The sequence below is a fragment of the Panthera onca genome, chromosome B3, assembly GCF_046562875.1.
Source record: "Panthera onca isolate mPanOnc1 chromosome B3, mPanOnc1 haplotype 2, whole genome shotgun sequence".
NCBI lineage: Eukaryota > Metazoa > Chordata > Mammalia > Carnivora > Felidae > Panthera > Panthera onca.
This window is the reverse complement of record NC_138344.1, coordinates 30,698,646-30,724,179: the sequence shown is the minus strand read 5'-3', so window position 1 is coordinate 30,724,179 and position 25,534 is coordinate 30,698,646. Positions and strand designations below refer to the sequence as shown.

General features: G+C 58.2%; 1 protein-coding gene across 6 annotated transcripts in view; it reads right to left on the bottom strand.

Moving 5' to 3' along the window:
* Positions 1-9,265: 9,265 nt before the first annotated feature.
* CSPG4 (chondroitin sulfate proteoglycan 4) overlaps positions 9,266-25,534 on the bottom strand; it is a 40,228-nt gene continuing 23,959 nt past the window's right edge. For all 6 annotated transcript variants that reach the window (XM_078448903.2, XM_078448907.2, XM_060617992.3 and 3 more), the window contains 9 exons: positions 25,322-25,485; positions 20,366-23,908; positions 18,529-19,011; positions 17,994-18,170; positions 16,145-16,343; positions 15,930-16,064; positions 15,636-15,802; positions 12,325-12,508; positions 9,266-12,026 (listed from right to left, as the gene is read on the bottom strand). In XM_078448903.2, coding sequence (XP_078305029.2) covers positions 10,192-12,026; positions 12,325-12,508; positions 15,636-15,802; positions 15,930-16,064; positions 16,145-16,343; positions 17,994-18,170; positions 18,529-19,011; positions 20,366-23,908; positions 25,322-25,485 — 6,887 coding nt within the window. In that variant the 3' untranslated portion in view covers positions 9,266-10,191. The remainder of the gene's footprint in view (positions 12,027-12,324; positions 12,509-15,635; positions 15,803-15,929; positions 16,065-16,144; positions 16,344-17,993; positions 18,171-18,528; positions 19,012-20,365; positions 23,909-25,321; positions 25,486-25,534) is intronic.

Here is a 25,534-nt window from a genome sequence, read left to right as displayed (position 1 = left end):
GCTACTGTGTGCTGCTAGGTGCTGGGCATCGGGCTAAGTGGCTCCCATGAGTTATCTAATTCCCCACAACTGTCTGGAAGGTGAGAATGATTGCCAACATTCCCAGCAGACGGAGGCTCAGAGGCATGGAGTCACCTGTGTGAGGTCGTACAGCTGCTCACGGCATCGCGTTGAGGCTGAAGTCTGCCTGGGCCACACTGTGCCCTTCCAAGGTGGGCAGGCTGGGGGCAGCTGTCCTGCTGGAGAGTGAATGCACTAGTGCTGGGAACAGAGGGGAGCGGGGAGATGGGCGGTAAGTGGCAGGCACTGGGTGTTGGTGGCTGTGTGCCTTCAAGTTAGCAGGTGGAAAGGCAGAGGGCCTGGCCCACAGAGCGCACAGAGCAAATATTTGTTGACTGATAGTTTTCTGTAGGGCCTCTGGCTGGAGAAGGATCTGGCCACGGAGAGTGGGCTGGGCAGATGAAGCCAGGGATAGAGAGCTGGGGGTCGGGGACAAGACTCAGGTGTCTGGGAAGGAACTGCGTCAGGAGCCTTTTCGCTTGAGGGGCCAGTATGGCGGGTGAGAGTTGGTAGGGAAATGCCAGGACTGGGTCTTGTGAGTGCCAAGGCTGAGCCGGAGAGTGGGGGGGCCCAGGCCCTGGGGCTTTTATGTGGGGTAGGGGGGGCAGGCAGAGGAGGGGGATGGGGTCTGCGACTGCACCCGTTATCCCAGGCTGTGTGCATCCACCTGTGTGGTCACCGAGTGCCTGTCAGCATGTGCGCCTGTGCTTGTGTGTGGGTCCCCATGGTGGCACCCGTGCCCGTAGTCATTCGGCCACACGTGCTTTTCCCCGTGCTCCCCAGCCTGGAAGAGCAACACCTCTCAACCTGAAGCTCAGGCCCAGACTTGCAATTGGGCTTAACTTCTCTCTTTCACTCACATTCCACATCCATCCACGAGCAAAGCCTTGTGAGCTCCTCCAAAGAGACCCCGAATCTGACCTGTGTCACCATCTTACTGGCCAAGCCACCAAGATGCCCGCCTGGATCACTGTGGTAGCACATCACTGTGGTAGCCTCCAAGCTGTTCTGCCTTCTCTACCTTTTTCCATCCTCCTGATGGTCCAGTAGGAGTCAGAGCCATCTCTTAAGACCCTATTCTAAATCAAATCATGTCTGACCCTGCTTTCAACCTCCAGGGCTTCCTGCCATTCTTAAGTAAGCCAGATTCCAGATTGCTACCACAGCCCACAAGGTCCCTTTCTGATGGAACCTTGGACACCTGTCCCTTTGGCCACATAACTCCAGACCTACTGTACTCTTATTCCTCACCTAAGCCCAGAATGCTTACGCCTCAGGACCTTTGCATTTGCTGGTCCCCTCTGTCTGGAATGGTCTTCCTCCCAGATGTTTGTGTGGTTTGAACCTCAGTTAAATTCAAGTCGTTGCTTCAAATGTTACCTCTTTGGAGAAACCATCTCTGACCATCTAATAAAGAGTCTTCCTAGTCCTAGCGCTCTGTCCCCTTGCCCTGCCTTACTGTTCTTTGTTTTACTTATTATCAATTGGCAATTGTATGCATTTGTGTTTCAAGTGTATACAAAAATAGAGAAACTAATATGATGGATCCCCATGTGCCCATACCATAGCCTCAGCAATTACCAACCCTGGGCCAGTATTTTACTCCCCCACATCCCTTGCTTCCAGCAAATGCCAGACATCACAAATTCTCATCTGCAAATAAATACTTCTGTGCAAAGTTAGATTTTAAATATATCTGTTTGTTAGAAGGCAACCTTCGGGGGAGCTGGTGTTTGTCTTGTTCACTGCTGTATCCCCAGTGCCCAGGACGGTGCTCAACTCACAGCAGGTGACTTGGGATGTCTGCAGGGCTATGCCTCAGAACCCCCTTGTGTGGGTTCTGGTTTGCACAGGTCAACCGATGTCAATTGAGTGCGTCTGCACGTGCCTATGTACACTGATGCATGGGGCAGTCCTGTGAATATGTGTGTGCGTGCACGTGTGTGTGTTGCAGCGGCTGGTGGCCAAAAGCATGCTTCCTCCCTGACATCATCTCCACATACCACCCCCCTTGCCCCCCAGGATCCAGGGACTTGCTCTGGGGAGTATTTCCCTCTTTCTCAGCAAGGCATGGCATAAGAAAGGGTGGGAGGGATGCATGCACCAGTCCCTGCTCATTCCTCTGGAGGGCTGGGTTTGAGGCCAGTGTGGCCTGGAGAGCCCCTCATCCTCCTCTGGCTGGTAGGAGGCTGTGCCATCCCAGGCAGTAGAATAGGCAGCCTCCTCCCTCCTGGGCACTGAAGCCCAGCCCAGTTGGGCTGGCATCAGCTGGGCAGGGGTGGGGTAGGTATGTATGAGGGGTGGTGGTATCCCAACCAGGCTGACTCCTGAGGCTCCTAGGGTGACCCCTGGGTAGTTGGGCAACTGAGCTCACTCACCTGGGTGAGAGTTCTGGCCCAGGGGCTCAGCAGTCACCCAACCCTCACCCCGGTTCTGCATCTTAAAGGGTTGGCCCTGGCAGGAGGGCAGTGTGGAAGGACATGCTTCCAGCCTAGTACCAGGTTTACTCAGGGCAGCTACTCCCTATCAGACTGTGAATTGCACAGGGGCTTCTCTCAGCCTGATCCCCAGAGCCCCTGTCTGCCCCAGGGCCAGTCTCCTGTCCCTCTGGCTCTACACGATCTTGCCCTCCCCCCCATCCCTGCCCCCTGCTGTCCCCTGCCCACCCCGTCTTGTTTTGCTTTAAGCTTGGCTCTCTCTGTTCTTCAGGGCACAGCCCAGGCTCCCCCCCTTCAGGAAGGCCCTGTGTTCTGGCCCTCCCTGGGCCCACCGGGCCCATCCTCCCTCCAGCCCTGCCCTCCTCAACTGCCCTCCTCCACTGGACAGGGAGGTTCAAGTGGGACTCCTCCCTCTTGGGTCCAAGGGGTCAAGCCTCCTCCAACGTCTTCCAGATCAATGGGGTGGGGTGGAGGAAGGGAGGTCAGAGTGGCTTGTACCGAGAACTTGACCCCTTGCTGCACACCTCACTCTCCTTACCAAAGTCCAGCAAAGGAGAATGCCTTGATGTCCCTCTTTTCCAAATGGGGAATGCATTTGGCCTTCCAGGACTGAGCATTTGTTTAGCACTTACTATGTGCCAGGCACTGTTATGGCCGTAATAAATTATAGTAATAACAGTAATGTCAACTTCGAACATTTGTTAAGCTTCTGCAATAGGATAGACCCATATGTTAGGCAATTCAATAATAACCACCATTATAACAGCACTAATAATAATAGTCAATATTTATTGAGCATTTACTATTGTGCCTGGTGCTGTTCTAAGAGCTTTGCCACAACACTGACCCTTTGAAAAGCAGCCTTGGTCAGATGCACTGTTTTGACAGGTTCTAATTCAGGCAGAGGAGTGGAGCCTCTGGCTAACCACACAGGATTCACGGCAGTAGGAACTGGGAAATGGGCAGAAATGAAGACAGGAGGCGGGGCTGAAGGCAGAAAGCAGGTAACAAGCTCTCCCAGGCCTGGCTCTGTACTTTCTAGGGTCAGATATCCCATCCACAGGTGGGTGGACTTCTACAAGTTCATTGGGTAGACACAATCACCATCTCTGCCCTCCCTCCTTCAGTTCATGGGTTCTGTCCCCAGACTGAGGTTCTCAGGCAGCTCATGGGGCAGAGGGGATGAATTTCTGGGGCCTGGAACCTTCTTGGGGTCCAAGAACCCTGCCCAGTTGCCTAGTCCAGGAGCCACACCCACAGGGCAACCTTCCTAGCAGGGCTGACTCAGAAGGAGCCCTTCCGCCCTGACTCACAGCCTTCCAGGAGTGCTCGGGCTTCACCAGCCTCGCCCACCTGTCTGCTTGCTCACCAGGCCTTTAGAAGAGGCTACACCTTCCCCAACAAGACCCAACAGGGTTCCTTCTGCTACTCTCTGGTTCTTGGAGGGCTCTGCGCTGGCCAGCATGTCTGGCATCTCTGACCCACACACTTGCCCTGATGCCTCTTTAGGTGCTAGGAATCCCACTGCTGAAAGATGCATCTTTGGCATCTGGAAGGGTTTCAATCCTCCAGGAGGTATGCTGGGTGATTAAGGTGAGTCACTCCTCTAAGGTTGGGGCCCTGAGACCTCTGACTGAATGCGGGGTCCTCTGGGGGCACCCGTGGCTCGGCTCTGCTCTGTGCCCCTGAAGGTTGGGATCAGGTGAGCCCTGCAGTGGCAGGAGCAGCTGGCACAGGGGCCAGTGGATCCTGGAGGTTCTGATGAGGAGCTGTAGTGACAGGGGAAGGCTGAGTGTAAGGGGGTTCTGGGTTGTGTTCTCCTCCTGTCCCATTCAAACAACTTTGATTCTATCGGTGGCAGGCTCCCACATATGATTTGGTTAAAGTGTTCTGCCCATGGGCTTCTGAGCGGAGAGACGCCAGGTATCTGGTGGGGAGAAGGCCATGGGTGAGCATGGAGGAAGAGAAGTGAGTGCTGAAGGGTCTGGCAGGGACAGATTAAACCAGCGCCTTAGGAATTTAGGGCCTGGGGCCAGGTCCGCCTGGGCCCTGGAAGGGGTCTAGGGGCCAGAGCAAGCAGCTGGGAGCCCAGCCAGCATTCCTGGGGATGAGAGAAGCCAGGGGAACCAGATGGGAAGCCATGAAAGAGGGGTCTGGGTGAGATTGGTGGTCAGAGACCTTTTAGCCTGCGGGAAGAGAGAAACTATATTCTGGTAATAGATATCTACTGAACATCTGCTATATACCTAGCCCTGGGCCAGGCTGGACACTGCTCTGATGGGCACACAGTATTGAACTATATTTACTGCAAGGTGTGGAGGGCCGGGGGCCTCGGCAACCTGGGAGGGGAGGGGAGTTGGCCCTGAAGGCACTCAGCACCAGGGTGGCACACAGCCTGGGGGCCACGGCTAGCATTTGTTCTGGGAGCCAGAAGGGACAGTTAGTGGTCCAGCCCCTCTTGTTCCCCAGCCCTCTGCAGGACAGGACGGGGTACTCTGGGAGGTGCATCCCCTCCTTCTTGATCAGGCCTGGGCAGTAGCCTGGCAGGCAGTTTCTTTCCCCCTCTCCTGCCGGCTGCTGCTGCTGCTCTACTGTGGGGGAGACCCGATGCACTGACTGGGGACCTTGGCTGGACCCTTCCTTTTGTCTCTCCTTCTGTAGGTGGAACCTGGACAGGTGGGGACGGGGGGACTAGCTGGGTTGCAGAAGGCAGGTTGGTAGGGGCTGCTGCACTTTCTGGGACCTGTCTGTGGGAGATAGGGTGGGAGTGGGCTGCTTCCGCAGACCCTCCCCACTGGATCAGACCTGGCTAGCCCGGCCCTCCTCTGCTTCCCTCTTGTCCTGAGTGGAGGCTCCTGGAGCAGGAACCCCCACATCAGAGCCCTATCTGCCCAGATCTGTGGGACACCTAGGTACTTCAAATGGGTGTGGGGAAGGATGGACAGCTTGAGGTGGAAGACAAAACTCTGGAACTAGATCACGTGGTCTGACCCCTTTCTAGCTCTGTCATTGACTGGCTGTGATCTTGGCCTGGTCTCTGCCTCTTGCAGCTCAGTTTCTCCAATCGAAGTCGAGGGGGATGACTTAAGTCAACGTGTCTTAAACTTTACTGGTTGGTTGTCTAATCACCTGGACCTTGTTAAAATGCAGGGTTTGACTCAGCAGATCTGGGGTGAGGCCTGAGAGTCCTCATTTTTCTTTTTCTTTTTTAAAGATTTTTAGTTTTAAGTACTATGTCCACCCAGCATGGTGGACTCATAACCCCCAGATCAAGAGTTGCATACTCTACAGACTGAGCCAGAGTTCACAGTCCTCATTTCTAAGAAACTCTCAGGTGCTTCTGATGCTGCTGGTCCATGGACCCACTTTGGGCAACAAAGGCTTAGACAACCCATCTAGTTTGGGCCTTCAGGACCCAGAGACTGGGTCACTTGATCCCTCTCTGACCTCACAAGGCATCAGAAGGAAGCCTTGGGATTAGCTCTAGGTTTTGGGCTAACAGAGCTGGCAGTGCTCAGGTTGGTGGGGCATGGGGCACCACCAGCTGAGGCCGCATTTGGGTAGACAAGTTCTTTCTTGGTCACTGGTCGATTTAACCAAGGGTTACTTTTGTCTGTAGGGGGTCTTAGGACATCTGCCTTGTGAAGGAACACAGCACAACCCACAAATTATCCTGGTGGCCCTCGGAGGAGCCTGCATCCTTTATGAGCACAGCAGCTATCGGTTAAATGCCGTACCTCGTTACACCGAGATAGGAAATGTAACCAGGAGGTAGTTGGGCATGCTTAGCTTTAGCAGCTGCATGGCTGCCCCTTCCATGGAAAGACCCGACACACTCTAAGGAGAGAAGGAGGCTGATAGAGCAAGGTGCCTTCCCACTCTGGGCTTCCCCTCACCAGCCAGTTGACACGGCTGGGTTAGGGCACACATCGTGGTGTGGTAGTTGCTCATTTGCATGTCTGGGGCTCTTCAGGAAGGGGTGGGTGGATTCCTATGTGCATCTCCCACAGCAGTTTTGGCACAAAACGCCCTTGCCAATGCCTGACTAATCCTAGCGGTAACTATACAGAGATGGTGTTAACTACAACGGAGCCTCGGGGAGGATAAGGGCTGTGGAGAGAGGGGTCCAGCAGGTCTGGTTAATGTCCTGGCTCCATCCGTTTGCCAGGGCATCTTCACACGTTATGGCAAGGAATGGGAGACCCAACCAGAGAACTCTGGGGGCTGCCCAGGTACCTCCTTCCCTTTAAGATCCTGAATCTTCAGGGCCCAGAGGAAGATGCCAACACCCCTGGCAGTTCCCATTGGTCAGGAGAGGTGCAGGGCAGGGTCAAGATCCATTTTTCTTGCTTTCTATTGGAGGATGATGGTTCCAGCTCGGTGGGTTCTACAGCTGCCATAGCAACTGTGGGCCAGCTCCTAGCATGAGGGGAGGGGCTCAAAGGGAGCCCCTTCTTTAGCATCTAATAGGCTAGACCATTTAGGGTGGTGGGCAGGACTTCTAAGCTAGGGACCCTAGGAACTGGGCCCTCTGTCAATCCCTACCCTGCTTCCCACACCCCCTCCACCACCACCCCTCCCACTGTGGGTTCACTTCTTGGCTCTGCTGATGTCAGCTTGGGTCTCTGGATGGGCAGGAAATCCTAGCCCTTGGTTCCATATGGCCAGCTCTGGGGACTGTTGGGAGGGCCACAAGTGAGGGGTACTATCTCCAGAGTTTGTGTGTGCGGCTGTATATATTGTGTGGGTGTATGTTATTATGTAGGCAGGTATTTATGTCTGTGTTGTGTATCTGAAGGTCTAAAGGTACACAGCTGTTTGCACAAGTGCAGCGTGTGTGTGTGTGTGTGTGTGTGTGTGTGTGTGTGTGTGTGAAGAGGGTCAGAGGCTCCCAGACTTTCCTAAGCACTTGTACACAGGCTGGCTCCTTAAAGCTAGGTGATAGTGAGTTATTTTGCAAAGTGGATAGCAACCCTTTTAAGTCTTGGGTGCATATCTGAAATCTGCAAGGGATTTGCATAAACTGAGGCCCCACATTTAGATTGGGTTCCAAGTTTGGGATTCCAGTAAAAGACCCGCTCCCAGGTCCTCATGGAGCTGCTTGCACTATGCCCTGGGTGCCAGCCCGCTGTCCAGCACAGGCTTAAAGGAGCTGGAGCAGTGTCAGCTGGTGCCAGCTCACTGGGGGCAGGGCAGGCTGGGCTGAGTGAACAGAGAGGGTGTCGTCAGTCCTCTGGGGGAAATCGGAGATAAGGCCAGATCCTGCCTGGCGGGTCTGTCACCCTTGTCTCAGCTTACACTCCCAGGGAAACTGGGTGGAGACTGGCGCCAGATATTAGGGCCCTGAGGATCTGGCCCTGAGCTCCAGGAAGAGGCAGGGAAGAACGTGGGGTGTGGTGTGGAGACACCCTTGGCAGGGCCCCTGTGTGAGGCTGGCCTGAGGGGTGCTGGAGAGACTAGGTTGTAAAAGGAAGCCAGGCCAGGATTTTGAGCCTCTGGTGTAGAGGGATCTCTATGGGGGTCCCTCTCTATGGGTCCTGGCAACTTCCTTGGGGGCAGACTCTTCAGTGTGGCAAGAAGAGCTGGCTGGGCCTCAGGGTCTGGTCTAATCTAATGCTGCTTTGCTGTGTGTGGCTGGACAACCCCCTAATCCTTTCTGACTCTCAGCCTACCCTCGATCCTCTGGGGGCCCTTTCAGCAGTGAAATACCAGGATTCCTGGTATCCTGCCCAAATCTTGTGAGTGAAGGAGGATCTAAGGGGATGTCGAGATGTTAAAGGGGCACTGAGAAGCGTCCCTGCAGGGAGCTGTAGGGGCAGCAGTGGAGAGGAGGGAGTTTCCTCTCTTGCCCTAGTTCCTGGTTCAGATGTTACAGATACGGAGACACAGGGAAGAGGTGACTCTGGTCCCCAGACACTGGTCAGCTGCCAAAGGCTGGCTGGGACTCTCCACCCCAATGTGGCTGTGCTCAGGTCCCCTGCTCCCACCCCGAGAGCTGCTTTTTCTCTGAGGACATCAGCCTACTGCCAGGGCAGTATCACCTGGGACCCAGAATCTGTCCTTTTCACCTGCAACCCTGGGAGACCCTCAAAAGGGAGAGGGGCAGAAGGTGACAGCTCCTTAGCAGCTCATAGAGGGTCTTCTGGAGACCCTGTATCTCAGCTCCATCTCTAACCAGATGACAGCCTCTCGGGACAGCTGGCTTTTCAGAATCCTTGCTGCTTACCCTACCTTCGAGAAGGAGCACCTTGGTCTTCTTGTTGGGGGTGGAGACCAAAAGAAACCTTTGTTGTGAAAATCTCCAGGGAGCCAAGGGAAGGCACCTGTGGCAGGCCCCTCTGTCTCTCCAGCAGTATCAGGTCCCAGCCTTGGGGTCCCTTTCTCCCCCTTGGTCTCCTCACCTTTGCTCTCTAACCTCTTGAGAGTGGGGAGGGACAAGGCTGTTGAAGCCAAAACTCAGGCAAAGAAATCTATGGCTGGGACACTGAATATATCTCCTGATTTAATTGCTTCCTTAAGCTCCTTGGAGAAGGCCTAGCCTATCTCTACTAAACCAAAGGGCTTTGGTCCCATCCACAAAGACTGGCCCACCTGCCTACACAGGTGGGGACAGAAGAGATCTGAAAGGCCCAAGAGGTGGAAACTTAGGGCTCGAGTAGCTCTGTCTTGCCTGTTTGCTGAGGCCTGGTAGGATGGCCTGCCCCAGGGGAGTGCAAGCTGGTGTGGACAAGGACCCAGTGCATGGTCAGACAAATGACACACAGCTGTCCAGAACCTCCAAAGCACCATTTATCCAGGCCCCATGGACTTGAGTGCCCCCAATGGCTCACCCCCCAGTCCTTGGGGGAGCACAGGCATTACAGTGGCCCCTGGCCTGAGACCCTACATGCTCCTCAGCCCCGCCTGTTCCCGGGCCACAGACCCATACTGCCTACCTAGCCCTCAGCCCATCAAGGCGGGGCCTTGGGAATGAACTGGCCTCAGACCCTCCTCCATCCCACATTCTCAGGGCTCCATTAGTCTGGGCTAGCTCAACACTGTGTTAAATAGCTTCCTTGCAATCCCTCTTAAATAAACCCATTCCCAGAGCAACCTGCCTTACCTTGCACCCTGAATATATTATTCTACTGGCTTATGTCTCCTAGAGAGTGGAGGGTCATTCTCCTCCTGCCCTCTGCTCCAGGGAATACCATCTCCCTAAAAAACCAGGGGAAAAAGTTTTCCCGTCAACCCTGGGGCAGAGACAAAGGGAGCCTTGGCTTGGAGTGGAAAAGCCAGGAATCCCTGTCTATCTTCCCTACCCTCTCTTCTCCTTGACCTCTTAGCAGCCTGGGTCAGATGTGACTTACCCAAGATCACAGACCCAAGATCCAGAGTCCTGACATATCTAGGAGATCACTCTGGTTTTGACAGCCCAGACTAGCTCCAGGGCAGGGGGACTGACTCTAAGCCTGCCTCTGACCTTGGCCCCCTTGCAGTTCTCCAGGCATGGAGAAAGCTGGGGAGATTCCAGCTCTTGACTCTACTTGGTCCTGCACCCCTGGGACTTCCTCCCAGCACCCTCCACCTCAGATGTCCCCAGGTATCTCTGGCTCTGGGGATACTCAGACAGCACCAGGGCATGGGAGCAATGGGGCCGGGGCCTGAGCAAGCCTGTCCCTGGCCTGATCAGCATCTGGGCCCAGGCCAGGCCTCACACCCAGTACTGGCCGTTCTTGAGAGCAGGGTTGGGTGTCCGGCAGAACTGTAGGAGCTCTGGGTCAGGCTGGCCCCCTGGCGGGGGCCCCTGGCTGGGCACTGCGGTGAGTGGGATGGCTTGGCCCGGCTCTACCTTGCGGAAGGTCTCGGTGTCGCTGGCTAGGCCGTTGCGGGGCTTGGCGGTCAGCACCTGGACGTCGTGCTTGCCCGTCTTGTTGCGTTTGCGGAGGTAGAAGAGCAGGGGCAAGATGAGTGCCAGGAGCAGGAGGACCAGGCACACGGGAATGATGACACTGAACATGTTGGCCTCCAGGAAGCCCAGGAAGCCCCTCCTGGCCACGGTGGGCACGGGGCTGGAGGCTAATAGGCCTGGCTCGCCTGTGGGGGTGCTGCTCTCTGGGTTTCTTGCTTCTGTCTGAGCAGCCTCGGGGAGACTGAGCAGGGCCACACTGTAGGGCCGGGCTGCATTGTAAGGCTCAGTGTCAAAGTCCAGTGAGGCCACAGCAGGGGGCACACCCCTTGCCCACAGCTCCAGAGTGAGACTGTCGCCTGCGGGGCCAGGGGACCTACCCTCTGGCCTGCCCACCTCCAGCCCCAGCCTTCCATCCTCAAGGTCCCGCTGGGTGAACTGCTCCACAAGCTGGCTGTCCCTGGGCTCCGTTCTGGCCCGGGGCACTCGGACCACGCGGCCATGCCGGGGTCCCGCCAGGAGCCGGAAACGGGGCACACTGCCCGTGCGGTTGGCCAGCTCGCCCGCATCTAGGACGGTGGAGTCCAGGCGCAGGGTGGCACCCTGGGGCCATGGCCCACCCGCCCACACTCGCAGCAGCGCCCTGACGGTGACATTCACTGTGGCCGACGCGTTGGCACCTCTGGCCAGTGCCAGGACGCTGAAGTGGTCGCGAGAGGAGGAGAAGTTGGTGAAGGCGAAGACCACCTCCCCCTGGTCTACCTGGAGCTGGCTGAAGGCCGTGGCCGGCTGCCCGGCCACCAGGAGCTGCCCGAACCGGGGCCCCCTGGTGAGGCGGTAGGCTGCGTCTGGCTCCTCCCGGTCTGACACCACCTGGAGCTGCTCCCGGCTCAGGGAGGAGCGCCCCAGGGCCTGGGGCACCTCTAGGGGCGCGCGCAGCCACACGTCGATGGCCGCCGGCAAGACGTCCACGGCCAGGGCCACGGGCAGCGGGGGGCTGGCCCCGTCAGACACGCTCAGCTGCACGATGCCGGCCACGCTGCTCCCGTTGGCCACGAAGGCCAGCCGCCCCGCGTCCACGTCGGCCTGTGTGAAGCGGATCACGGGCCCCGGGCCGGCCCCCGCCAGACTCAGGAAGCCGTTGAGGGGGGCCCGCTGCACCTCGTACTCGATCTCCCCGGGGGCCGAGTCTGGGTCCACCACACTCAGCTGGGCCCGGGAGACCGGGGCGCGGGAGCCCCGGGTGAGCCGCAGCGGCACGGAGGCCTGGGGCCGAGGCGGCCGCTCATTCACGTCCCGCACGGTGATGGCGAAGGCCTCCGAGGTTTGGGGGCCCGAAACGGAAGCCCCCGCCGGCCCCTGGAGGTGGACGCGGAAGCGGAAGCCATCCTGCTGGGTGCCCCCGCCGCCGTGGGCGTAGACCAGCTGCCCTGCGGCCAGCTCCGACTGCAGGAAGTGGGGCCGCCCGGCATCGAGGGGCTCCCCAGACACCAACAGCTGGCCCCGGGTGGGGAACTGTGTGATTTGGAAGAGTACGTCGTGCTCTGGGCGCTGGGGTGATGGAATGGTGGCCAGGAGGTTGGAGGCATCAAGGGCGTCCCTGGTGATCTCCGCCCGCTGGCCTTCAGGGACCCAAAGACCTGGAGGTGGGACATAGGCTGTGAAGGTCCTGTCCACTGAAGAAAGACCTCAGACCCTCAGACCAGGACCCCTGGGGCAAGGTTGTGTCTCTTCCGTCAGACCAGGGACCCCAGGGTGGGGCTCAGGGTACCCCGGAGGATAAGGATCATGTCTCCTCTCTAACCTCAAAGTGTCGCCACCTACCCACTCTCCCTATAACTTTCCAGGTCCTGGGGACTGACATGGGAGCTGCTGACCCTGGCCTTGTGTGCCCTCCTCTCTCGGCCCTCCCAGTGTCCCCCAAACTTTGCTGTTCACCTTTGTTACTCCAGAGGCGGCTGGGGCGCTGGGGACAGGCAGCCTCGAAAGACACAGCCACAGCAAGGGTGGTGGCCACATCAGGGGCTGGGGGTGACGACAGCTGGAGCTCCACGGCATCACGGACCTCCCAGAAGGGCTCAGGGGGCATCTCGTGCTCATACAGAACAGTCCCAGCATACACCTGTGGGGAGACCCCATTTTGGGATGAGAGGCGGGTTCAGCCCGTGGTGGCTGGTAGCCCCCTCCCAGGGCGGCACTGGCACTGGGTGCTCCAGTCTCCTTGATGAACTCTCGGTGCCCAGCCTCACTCTCGGCTCACCTGGCTGTGCCTCGCTCTAAGTCGGTAACCCGTGCTCTTCCTCACTAGCTCAGTGGGTCACCGTTGGCAATCGTGTGGCAGTGAGGTGACTGGCTCTGGACCCAATGCCTTGTCAAATCTGGGCTCTGCTGCCTCAGGCAAATCACCTCATCTCTCTGAGCCCCTGGGGAAAGCAAAATTCTATCCACGCTTCTCTCAGCAGCTGGTTCTTCCACTGTTGCACTAGGTCCCTGCCCCTCTTCCCCGCCGAAGACACCAGTCTTACCATTTCCCTTCTTTCTCCTGTGGAGACAATCCAGCCCCCGCCCCCCGCCCCCCCCCCCCCCCCAGCAAGGGAACAGTCTCATCATTACTCAACCATGTAGTTATTCTCCTCCATCTTAAAGAAAAAACTTGTGACTTCACTTTTTCCAACATTTGTCGCCCCTCCCATGTTGCTCTCCTTTACAGCAAAACTCCATAAAGAATAGTCTTTAATCTCTCCCAGGCTGCTGTCTCCTGAACTCCAGACTCACATATCCACTTGCTTCCTGGCCGCTCTGTGCAGATGGACAGACCCCCTACCTGCACACCTCTCCTAGTCCCTCCCTCTTCATGTGGTGGCAGCTCTGTTCTTCCAGAGGCTCAGGCTCAAACCCCTGGAGTCATCCCAGAGTATTCTTTCTCTTGCATACTGTCACTTCTGGCCTGGATTATCCCCATGGCCTCCTGTGTGCCAGCTTTGACCCCTGCTCCCTCCCCCTACAGTTGTTCTTAACACAGAAGCCAGAGTGAGCCTTTTAAAATGTACGTGAGGCTATGTCACTCTTGCTCAGATAGTGCAGTGGCTCCTCATTTGGCCACAAAGATCTGACCTGGTTACCCCTGTGACCTCACCTCCTACCCTTCCCACCACGGTGTCTCCATTCCAGCCACATCTGCTGTTCTCTAGGGCTGTTTGCATGTTAAACACCTAGGAGTATTCCTTGTTTCCATAAAGAAATCTGCTCTCTCCCCCTTGTGATTCAAACGTGTCCTCTTGGCTTATCTTTTGTTTTTCCCTTTTAGGAAATGTAGGAACTGTTGTCCTCTTCTCAGAAAAACAGGACTTGCACAATACTAAGATGGAAACTGGGATCCCAGCATGCAGGAGACTCTAGGACAGGGGGGTTGTGATGAACTGGAGAGGGGTGCCCCATCTAACAGGGGAGCCATCCATCCTTTGAAGGGGGTGAACCACAGTTCTAAAGGGGGCACAGACCAAGGCTGAAAGGGACTGCAGACCCAGGCTGAAAGGGGCCGCTGTTCCTCAGCTGATTGCGGTAAGAGGGAACACAGCCTTTTAAGAACCTGGAAATCAGGCTTGTGTGTGTGTGTGTGTGTGTGTGGTGTGTGTGAAATCCCCCAAAGGGGATATGTCGATCATTAATTTAAAAATATTAAATGCATTGTGCAGGCCAAATAAAACACATCTGTGGACCAGATGTGGCCCATAAGGACTGTCAGCTATAACCTGTGGCCCAGGCTGAAGGGTGGCAGGAAGGAAATCGAGGCCCCTAGGAGTGGGGTGAAGGCTGGATGCCTGGGTGCAAGGAGCTTCCGTGGATGGGAGGCATCTGGCTGCGGGTGAGGCAAATTACAGGCAAGACAGGGAGGGGGTCTCTGAGCTCCGGGAGCAAACGGTGTCCTCTGGCGAAAGAAATCTTGGACTAGCAGTCAGGAGCCATAATCCTGGTTTTGTCTCTTACTAGCCACATCCTCTGAATAGTTGCCTCGTATCCTTAAGCCTCAATTTCCTTATCTGCAAAACAGGACACCTGATCTCTGACCCACCCAGCTCAGAGTATTGTGAGACAGTGTGCCGTCAAGACTACCCAGCCCTGTCCTGCCCCCTGCCCCAAAGTCGGGACAGCATCTCTGCTAGGAAGCTTCTTCCCAGCTTCTCTGGGTGGTACTGCTGCCCGGCCCCCTGGTGGCCATTCACTTCCATCCCGCATATTGCTGGGGTGCGGGGAAAGCACTGTGGGTGGGGGAGGGACCCTGAAGGCCTTGTCCTGTTCCCTCCCCCTTCGTAGGCATCGGATGACAGAGGATCCCAGGGGCTCAGGGTGCACAGCTTCTACAGCCACCAGCCTGCTGAGTATCTTATACGGTGGGAAGGGGACCTGGGCAGAAGCTAGGGCTTCATAAGAACCAAAAATCTGGGGGGATGTTGACATGAGAGACCTTTTGCCATCTTCCCTTGTTAAAGACACCTCCTTCCCTGATGTCTGAAAGATCCTCACCTGCTGTGCCTTTGGAGCAAGCTGAGGCTGCCAGCACACAGGGCACCTCCCCCACGTAGAAGGGATATTAATTTAAGTGATGGCTGCTGGCCCCACCAGCACATTTAGCACAGAGAGTTCTGTGCTCCCAGCAACTAGCAGTGTCCCTCTTCATATGGCTGAGCGTTCTAGTTTTTACCTGGTGGCCGCTGGTGTGCTCTGGGACAGCTATGCCCTGAAGTGAGATGGCAGCATCACGTCCACTCAAGCTCCTCAGCTGCCTTGTGTCCACTCATTGGCTCCCAGGATCCACTCTGCTTCTTGCTGGCTCCTGACCTGAGCTCCAGGCTTGCACCTCTGCTCACAAGCCCAACAGCTGCTTTCATCTTGAACTCCACCCCCCCGAACCAAGCACTGCCCCTCACTAGCCACTGGGGTAAGCTAGTGTCCCCAGCTCAAAGCACCCTTTCTAGCTCCTAAGGTCCAACTGCAGCTTCCTCCTGGAAGCCATGCCCCAGGACCTTATCCCTGTTCTGGGCTCCTGTAGCCCTGACCTCTTGCATCCTTCTGTCTCCCAGACTGGTGGCTCTGGGAGGGCAAGGCATGCACACAGCCTGGCCTGTGGTGGGGCCGGCGAGCGTCTGCTGCTAACGATGTGGGAGCGGTGCCCCCGTGTCCACCGGCAGAGTGGGCCACCTGAGGCTGAATGGAGTCTAAGTGGTGGCTGTAGAGAGCTGGGCCCTTACCTCAGCCTGAGTGAAGTTCACCAGGGCCTCCCCAGAGCCGCCCTGCCGGGCGTGGAACAGCCGGCCCAGCCGGGGGCCCTGCACCACGCGGTAGAGCAGGTGGTGGGGGTCCGTGCCTGCACTGGAGCTGGCTCTCAGGCTCTGGCTGCTCAGCGGCTGGACCGACCCTGTGAGAGGGATAAGGGGCCTGTTGGCTTTTGACCAGGAGCCAGGGCGAGGCCTGCGACTGCTGGGAGGCAGCGTGACCCTGGGGTGTCACCCGGCCTACAGGCATGCCTATGCTCACAGACTCACCTGGGCACACGGTCAGCGTCCGGCTGCCCTCTAGCGAGAGGAGCAGCTGCTTCTGGGCCGTCACGCGGAAGAAGTGTCCGGGGGAAGCGTGCTCACCATCGGAGAGGCTGAAGTGGAAGCCTCCGTCCAGGGCTCCTGAGGACGGGGGTGAAGTTGGGTCTTGCTGGCCCATGGTGGCTCCCCATTCTCGGGGCGTCCCACCTCTCAGTACTCACCTCTATGTGAGAACAGCACCAGCCCTCCATCTAGCTGGGCCTGTGTGAAGCTGTGGACCTCGGTGCCCGGTGCCGCCCGCAGCACTACCTGCCCATTGCTGGGCTCCTCGATGGTGTAGACCAGGTCCTCCGGTCCTGAGTCGCTGTCTGTGGCCCTGAGGGCCTCCGGAGGGAAGGGCACAGTGGCCCCCTCCCACATCTGGGGACACACGCCTGTGAAGTTTCTATCCCCACCAAGCTCTCCCACCTTGTTCCTCCCTGGCCCTGAGGCCGTCATCATCGCACTGTGGCTCAGGCCCTCAGCTGTCATGGAGGCCCGTGCCATTCTGGGCACCCCCCTCACAAAGGGCCCTCCACCCCATTCACCTTTCCCTCTCATCCCAGGGCACAGACTCCCTTCTCTCTGTCTGCCCTAATATTGCCTTGTCCTTCAAGGCCAGCTCATGTCTCCCTCCCTCAGGAAGCCCCACCTCTTACCCTCACCAGGTTCTCCCTTCAGAGACCCCCAACCCTGACTGACTGCACTGCTTTATCTGGTTCTCACTGGCAGGGCAGAGGTCTCCCTTTAGACCCTCCATAGTGAGTCTGGGCATGGGCTGGGCACACTATGGAATGGTGGGTTTTGCCACCCCAGGTTGCTTATAAGTGGGCTCCCCTTGCAGGTGAGGCAGGGTCTGGGAGGCACAGGGCTGGAGAGGCTGATGTCCTCTCCTGTTGGGTCCTGTCCCATGCCACCGAAGCAGCACTGGGATGAGGGCTCAGGTGTTTCCAGTGCAGTCACAAACCCCAACCAGGCGAATGAGGGGTTGTGGGCAGCCCCTCCCCATGCTCAGGGAAGGGAGCCCCCCTCAGGCTGCCAGCAGGGCAGGATCCCATTTCTGGGATCCCATTTCTGGGATCCTGTTACACAACCCCAGCTGGGTCAGCAACTTGGGCAGTGTTGGGGAGGGGGTTCCCCTACCTGGAAAGCTGAGCCCTCTGGGATTCCGGGGCACCTTCTTCCAGCCCCAGGCTAACCCCCCCCAGGCAGAGCTCTGAAGGGGGACCACGGTGTTTGCAGGCGGGGCTTTGGCACTGGGCTCCTGGCACAAACACGGTGGACAGCACCACCTGGTGGCCAAGATGCCACACAGTGCCACCTGCCAGTGGTTCCAGAGTAGCCCTCTCCCCACACTGGACCACTCCCCACAGGTACATCCTCTGCCATCAAAGATGTCCAGTGCCTCATGTCACAGATGGCCCAAGTCAGGTGAATCCTTCCATGACTTTTGTTGACCCTAGAAGCCAGCATCAAGGCCCTGCCCATCCACTATCTTATATGATCTTGGTCAAGCCATACCCTTTCTGTTCCGCTAGTAACTACTTCCGTGACCAAGGAGAAATTCTGTGACCTGGCTGGGCCTTAGCTTTGACCTCTGCTGAATGAGGGCACCACTGTTCTGCAACGATGTAAAGATCAGGGGCTTGAAAAGCCAAGCTGGGACCTTCACTTGGTGTGGGCCAAAGTAGGGACCCTAACCACTCTCCGCCTGGAGTCTACTCTTAAGGGCCTGAAAGGACTTTCTTCAGGAGTTCTGGTCCTGAGCCATAGAAAGAGCCTCCTGTTGATAGTGAATCCAGGGAACAGCAAGGCCATTCACAAGGCTGCCTACTGCACTTATAAGTGTTCAATAAAATTCTCATACCTGTGTTCTATTTTCAGTGCAATAGCCCTTCTCTCTTCCCAACTAGTGAGGCATGTGGCATGGTGCCCATTTTAGAAAAGGAAACGGGCTTGGAGAGGGGAAGCTGTGGGCTGGGCCTCTCTCTTTGGGAGGGGAGGTAGGAGGTGATCCCCGGCGGCTCTCACCTTCAGGCCTGTGTTTGTGGTGAGGATGGGGGGTTGGTCATTGACGGGCAGGATGGTGATGGTGAAGGCCACCGGATGGCTCTGGCGGTCCATCTCTGAGGCATTAGCCACTAGGACAAAGCTATCTGTCAGCGTCTCACTCCCATCGTGCACATAGCGGATCAGCTGCTGTTCCACCTGCGGGCAGGCGCAAGGCTGGTCAGGCCCCAGCAGGCCTGAGACCAGAGAGAGTCTCAGGCCCAGCACCCTTCATGCTCTGCCTTTGGGTATGGGAGGAGGCTGACTCCCGCAGAGCTCCAGTTTCTGCAGGTGGAAATGGGGACAACCATTTCTCCCAGAGTGAAGGAAATGGGACAGTGGTTTCTATATGCCCAGAGACGAAGGAGTGACATAAGTCATCTGAAGCAGAGGTGCTCCATAAATGTGAACGTCCTGCCTCCTCTCTGCGAACACCCCAGACTGGGAGTTGCTGTGGCTTCCCCCACTCTGCACCCAGAGCGGGGCTGTACCCCTAGGGCCTCCCTAATAGCTGTACCTCTTTCCAGGAGAAAGTGCCGAGGGTCCCCTCTTGAGGACCTTCCTCTCTCCGCAGGGCCCCATGCTGGGGTGGCTCTAGCACCTGCAAGTCAAGGCCTGGCAGTGTGGGAAAGTAAGGCCCCGTGACGCGGAGCAGTGGAGGGGCCAGCGTGCGGCTGCCGCCCTCGGGGACGCTGAAGTTCTGTGTCTCCAGTGGGATGGCAGCAGGCAGCACCTCCAGTTCTACACGGACACCCTCAAGGGGAGCGCCCACGCCTGAGGCCACATCCAGGGAGAAGGCATCGCTCCAGGCCTCGGGGCGGGAGTGCAGGTATAGGACCCTGCCCGCATCCACTGCCTCCTGGGAGAAGCTCTGCACTGGGTCCAAGCTGGGTGGCTCAGCCACGGAGGCGCCGTGGGACAGCATCACCAGGTAGCCAGCGCGCGGCGGGGTCTTCACTGAGAACACGATGTCCGCCGGTGGCACTGCCTCCTGGGCTGCCTGGTTAACAGAGGGTCAGAGGAGCCATCAGGGGTCACAGAGGGAGGCTGTTGTGGTCCCTAAGCGGCCAGAACAGGCTCAGTCTCCATGTCTCCCTAATTCCCCCAAGTAGTGGCCCAGACACCACTGCTTACTCAGACACGCACTCAGGTTCACACACACGACACCCAGAGGTGCAGCTGGTTAGAGGGGCTGCACCTTTCACCACCCCACACCCCCAGTCACGTGATCACACAGCCCCCGAGACCCACACTCCCTGAGCGATGTGCACAATCACACAGCCCAGATTCAGTGACACAGACATACAATATCATTACACAGATAGGTACATCTCACAAGTAATGCACGTAACACACATGCACACACATACACAGAGGCTGTCCCTGCCCCTGCCATCACCACTACTCACCACCAGAGGGCGCTCCATCCTTCAGAGAGGCACAGTCACCACAAACTACGTGCCTCGCGGAGCTTAAGACCCGGCGGGTCCAGCCCCATGGCCACTGGGTGCTCCCTCACTTGATGGTCCAGCAACAAAAGGACACACTTGTCCCAAATTCACATTCCTGCTTCTGTGCCTTTTCCTGGAATACTGTCTGTATTCTAGAATTCTGTTCCCTCTGCCTGGAATACTGTCTCCTCATTCCCTATTAAAACCCCAGACTCTTCAAAGCCCGGCTCAGATGCTGCCTCCTTCATGGCAAAGCATTTCTGATGCCAGACATGTTTAGACAAAGTCACCCCCAAAACCCAGACAGCCAGAACCACAAGGGGCTCAGAAATTGGCAGTGTATCTGAAATTGGGAGTGTACCAGAGAGGGCAAGGACTGGCTTGAGGTCACACAGCAAGTTGGCAGGTCTGCTGGATGGCCTGTGGTTGCTCTGTGAGGTTCTTGGATGGTGAGCAGCTCTCTCCAGATCCTCAGGCCTGGTTTGGGGTCTTGGAAAAGAGCTGAGGATTCAGGAGCCTGGAGGTCAAACGAGTCTGTCTCCAAGGCCTACAGTCCTCTAAGTCTGTACCCATGAAAACCCTTCAGGGAACTTACTATTAGAATACAGACTCTCAGGCTCCACTTCAGAGATTCCATGGGTTGGGGGGCCAGGAATCTGCATGGTTAGCCACAGCATGTACATGTGTACACGTGACATGTGGAGGCCCGCACAACTCACAGGCAGACACACAAACTCTCCCAGAAACTCTCAGGCATACAACATGCACGGGTACAGCCGCACACCCAAGGTGTGGACATACACCCGACCCAGGAGTCACCATGGGCACATCCCCAAACATCCGAGCACACAGGGCATGAAGGCTGGATGGAAGGGCCCCCTTCTCTGGCCCCCGGTCCCTTACCTCCAGCTGATCCTTTCTGATCTCAGCCGCCTCCCCCTGGAAGACGTAGATCTTCTTGTGCTGGACCAGATGCAGCGGGGCCAGTGGCCCCTCTAGGGCAATGGTCACTTGCAGGGTGGCATCTGTGTGCACAGGCCCTGCCTCCACAGAGAAGGCCAGGGTGTCTCGAGGGCTAAGGCTGCCGTTGTGGCTGTAGAGAATGGCCCCGTCCAGCAGGTCCTGCTGGGAGAAGACTGTGGCTGGCTGGCCGGCCCGGAGCAGCTGCCCCCAGTGCGGGCCAGCCGTGACGCGGTAGCGGACCTCATCCCCACTGCGGATGTCTAGGTTGGTGTCCAGGTGGAGCACAGCTGTGTCAATGGTGCCCTGGCCTCCCTGAGGGACCACGAGGCTGGAGCCATTGGCCACATGGAGGTAGGGCTCCGAGGCCTGCACTTCGAGCAGCGCGGTGGCCTGGTGCTGCCCGTCCGACACCTGCAGCTGAATCCAGCCCCGGTCGGCCCCCGAGTGCACAAACAGGACTCGCCTCTTCCTGAGGTCCTCCTGGGTGAAGCGGTAGATGGGCCGCGTGGGCTCATCCACAGCCACAATACTGCCGAAGAGAAGGTCCTTGCGGGTCAGTACCAGCTGAGTGTCGGCAAAGCCAGAGTCAGCATCACTGAAGGCCACGTCGTCTGTTGTCAGCAGCCGCCGCCCACCCCTGGCCACGTGGAAGACGCGGCTGATGGTCTGCACGGGAGCGTGGTCGTTTACAGGCTGGATGGCCACGCGGAAGACGCCCCGTACCTCCTCCCAGGCCATGCCACCACTGCCCTCGCTCTGGCGGGTAGCCACAAATGGGATGTCATCTTCTGTGGTCTCAGAGTTGTCATGCTGGTAAACCAGCCGGCCCTGCAGCAGGTCCTCGTTGGTGAAGGATGTCACCGTGGCAGCCTGGTCCCGTGCCCCCCTCCAAACTAACCTCCCATGGCGGGGCCGCTCCATGACCTCATAGAGGTAGCTGGCACTGTTGAGACTCTTGACGAAGAGGTGGTCAGCAGAGAGGATACCCTCGCCACCCTCGGGCACCGAGAGGAGGATGTTGGTGAGGACGGGGGCGTCCGGGTCACCACCAATGTGGATGGGGAAGGTATAGAGTGGGGAGAAGTGTGGCGGAGCTATGACACGGAAACGGAAGATGTCCTCGACTGCCTCCGAGGCACGTGCCGTGGCCCCGTAGGTCACCCGACCGGCCTGCAGGTCATTCTGGGTGAAGCTCTGGCCATCTGACAGCCGTGTGCCCTGTAGCCGAAGATTACCCTTCCTGGGGGCCTGAACCACCTCATAGTGGAAGGTGGTGGGGCTTGGGCCTGCCTCCTCCTCCTCCAGGGTGGCTTCCAGGTGGGCTGTGGTGAGCGCCTCCTGCTGGGTGTTCTGAGTGTGCAGTGGCTCCAGCCGCAGCAGCCACACTGTGGCTCTCTGGATGGTCACTGGGAAGGACAGATTGCTCAGGATCTCCTGCCCCACCTGTACCTCCAGGGCCAGGTTCTCCACAGAGTCTTCCGTGTGATGCTGTGGGTCGGTGCTCAGGTATCTCACGCGGCCCTGCTCCACGTCCCGCTGGTGGAATGCCTGCGTGGCTCGCCACTCAGCACCCTCGGCCCCACCTGCCCCCTGCTTCTGCAGCTCCCCGAACCGCGGGGCCTCGGTGACTCGGAACAGCACGCTCACATCCTGCCCCACAGCGTTGGTCTCCACCGACAGGTTGGCGGGCAAGACAGGTGCGGCGGAGCCCTGGGCCAGGTGCAGCCCGGTGTTGTGGCGGATCTGAATGGTGGGCCGGACGGCCACCACCTTCAGGGTGGCGGGAGGGCTGGCCTGCAGCCCATCGCTGACCCGGAACATCAGGTCCTGGGCGGGCCCACCACGGTGGACATAGACTAGGCTGCCCGCCTCCAGCTCCCGGCAGGAGAACTCGGTGGCTGGCTCCCCAGGCTGGTCTCGGCGCTCCACGGGGAGGCCGGCGGGGCTGCCAAGGAGCTGGAAGGTGAGGCCCTCGCAGGAAGAGTCTGGGTCGTAGGCCTGGAAAACCTCTGGCCCCAGCGGCTTCTGTGTGTGTTCCAGGATCACCATGAGGCTGCCGTGTGGGAAGATGACGCGGGGTGGGTCGTTGACAGGGTTTATCTGGACTGGCAGGATGTAAGTTTGGCCCCTCCGGAGGCAGGAGGGCACAGGCCCCCGAGCAGTCACTGACACCTCCAGCACCAGCTGGTCGGAGGTGTCCTCAGAGCCATCATGGACGAAGCGGGCCTTGCGGTTCACCACGTCCAGGAGGGTGAACATTTTCCGTGCCTGGGCACTGGGGATGTCCAGCTCCAACTCCCCGTGGCGTGCCCCGCGGCTCACGCTGAACAGCACCTGGGATTTGCGCAGCTCGGCCTCGCTCAGGTCCAGCGTGGGCTGCACGTGCCGCCACTCAAGCCAGGCTGTGCCACCCTCGGCCACCACCAGCGGGCTGATGGTCAGCAGTTGGGTAAAGTTGGCAAAGACGGGAGGCAGCCCCGCTTCAGGCACGCAGGGCTCGGGCAGCTCCACGGCTGGCCAAGCCTCAGGTGCCAGGGTGGAGAAAGCTTCGTACGGGCCGTAGGTGTCGTCCTCGTATTCGTCTTCCTCCAGCCGGCAGCCGGCTGCCATGCTGCGGGTCAGCAAGGCCTCCCGGAGCCCGTGCCTCTGGCCATTGATGCTGAGGTCCTCCATGCAGCCCAGTAGGGAGACATTGACAGCCCCCGGCGCCAGGCCCAGGCGATGTTCCTGGAGGTGGCGAGAGGCCTCTGTGTCCAGCCCCCCAAGGAGGAGACTGCCACGTGGGTCCAGGTAGCTGAGGACCCCACGGTTGGAAGTGCGTGTGGGGTACTGGTCCACGGAGATTTCCAGCTGGTGAGCATCCACGTGGACGCTGACCTCATGGGGTTGCCCGTCGGCCACAGGCACGCTGTTGTGGAGCAATACAGTGCCCTGGCCCTTCTCGACCACAGCCCGCAGGTGGCCCTCAAATATGTCCACGTAGATGAAATCCCCGTGCCGGCCCCCCGCCTGGAAGGCCAGGGGCGCCCGGTGGCTCCGAGTGGTGAGTGTAAACTCCAGGGTGCCTTCATCCCGAGTGCTCCAGGCAGGGAAGGCAGCCAGTGAGTGGGGCCCAGAGAAGCCCAGAGCCACACTGTCATCGGCAGAAAACTCTTCAGCACAGCCCTCAGGCACGTCTGGCGTTAGTGGTCGCAGGAGGTCGCGGCCATTGAGGGTGGCAGCATGGAGGCAGCCCCTCAGGGGCCGACTGGTTCCCCTCACGTAGGGCAGGCCAAGGCTTCCAGTGCCCCCCAGGAAGAGCCCATAGGGGACCTCTAGGGGAGCTCCCGGGACTGGGGCTGAGGCATTCAGGAGCCCATCGACTGACAACAGGGCGTCGCTGTCGGAAATAGTCAGCTGCACGGTGTGGAGGATGGAGTCGCTCAGCAGAGTCCCAGCTGAGGTCTGCAGCTTCAGTTCCTCCTGGCCCAGGGTGAGTCTGACCTGAGGAGAGAGGGAGGAATGCAGTGGGGATCCATCCGCTTTTACTGTAAGCACACAGTTGGTCTGCCACATTGGAGTCCCCAGAGCAGAGGGCCTGGGACAAGAGCTTCTCATGCCACCCCGTCCCCTTCCTGCCACCCCTTTACTCATCCCCCAAACGCTCACCAAAGTGATCTCTGTGCTGGGTCTGGATGGGCTCTGGGGCCCCTGATGTGAATCAGGGAATGACACGTAGCAAGATGCTTCCCTAGAGATTCAGCCTCTATTTTTAATTCTCTCCCACTTTCCTCTGAGTGAGAGCCATCAGAAAAACCACCCTGGCGTCCAGAAGATTCACCCGTGGAAAAATGGGCACGTGGGAATCCCCTGGACACCTTGGGGTCACTGGGTCACTGTTCAGGGATGGGGGCCCAATCAGAAGCTCTCTGTTTTGAAGGTTAAGTAAACAAAAGCTCCTTGACCTGAGGTGAGGGATCCTTGGGGAGAGAAGAACATGGTTCTGTCTCTGTGACTTTGGCACCAGAACTGACTCAGGTGTGGTGTTCCCACAACCAGATGCTAGAATGGGTGGTGGCAGAGTGTGGGAACTGAAAGAGCAGAGAACTAAAAACTGTGGCCTTGGGAGTCCAAGTATGGAGCACCTCCACAGGGCTGTGGCATCACCGTACCTGGCAGAAGGGAAGAGCATCAGTGCCAGGCTGTACCAGGCCTTTGTTCAACAGTGACACCTTGTGGCAGTGAGAAGCAATGGCAGCAGCAGATGGATGACCACCCATAGTCCTCTCCCCGCTGGGGTGTGGAAACAGATGGCTTTCCCAAATCTGGACTAAGGCCTCAGGTTCTCAAACTCTTCACGGCTGGGGGGAGCCTCAAGACAGAGCCAGAAGACTCCTTGCTAATAAAGCTGGGGGTGACTTGTAGGATGAAATGGAAAAATGGAGATGCTTTGGTAGGCTGGTTGTTACCATGGTGGACAGACAACGGAGCTGCAGGGTGACTGGTGCTCGGGCAGAGGGATTTGCAGGGGTTGCTGGGAGCCCAGGAGAGGGTACCCAGCCCAGGTGAGCACCTCCTGGAAGAAGCGATGTCCACACTCAAGGCGGGGCTGGGGTGAGGCAGGGCCCAGGCAGAGGGAGTGGAATGAGCGGGGGCCTGGCAGTGAGAGACCACTTGGGGGCTGGAATGCAGGTGGGTGGTGTGGTAAAGCACAAGCCCGGTCGGGGGTCGTGGGGGGAAGTGTGGGTGGAGGGCTGCAGGGCACAGCCCATCTGTGTGGGAGTCCCCCGTTTGGAGCTGCCATTGCACAGTGGAGACCTAGAGACCCCAAGGTGAAAGTGACTCACACCAGGTCACCCAACTGGCTGGGGGCCATTCAAAGCTGGAGGAGGAGGCCAGCAGGGAGATGTCACTGACCTGCAGGCGTCCGGAGTGGAGTTGCAGCAGGAGGTGGTCAGACTGGCCCGCTGCCAGGAGAAGCAAGGCTTCGGACTGGGACGTGGAGAACTGCAGCTGGAGGTCTATGTCGGTCAAAGCTGTGGCCACGGGCACCTCCAGGTGGTTCTCACCAAAGAAGGAGGCTGGGAGAGAGGGAGCTGGGGTCAAAGTTCAGACTCTTGCCTGGAGGAG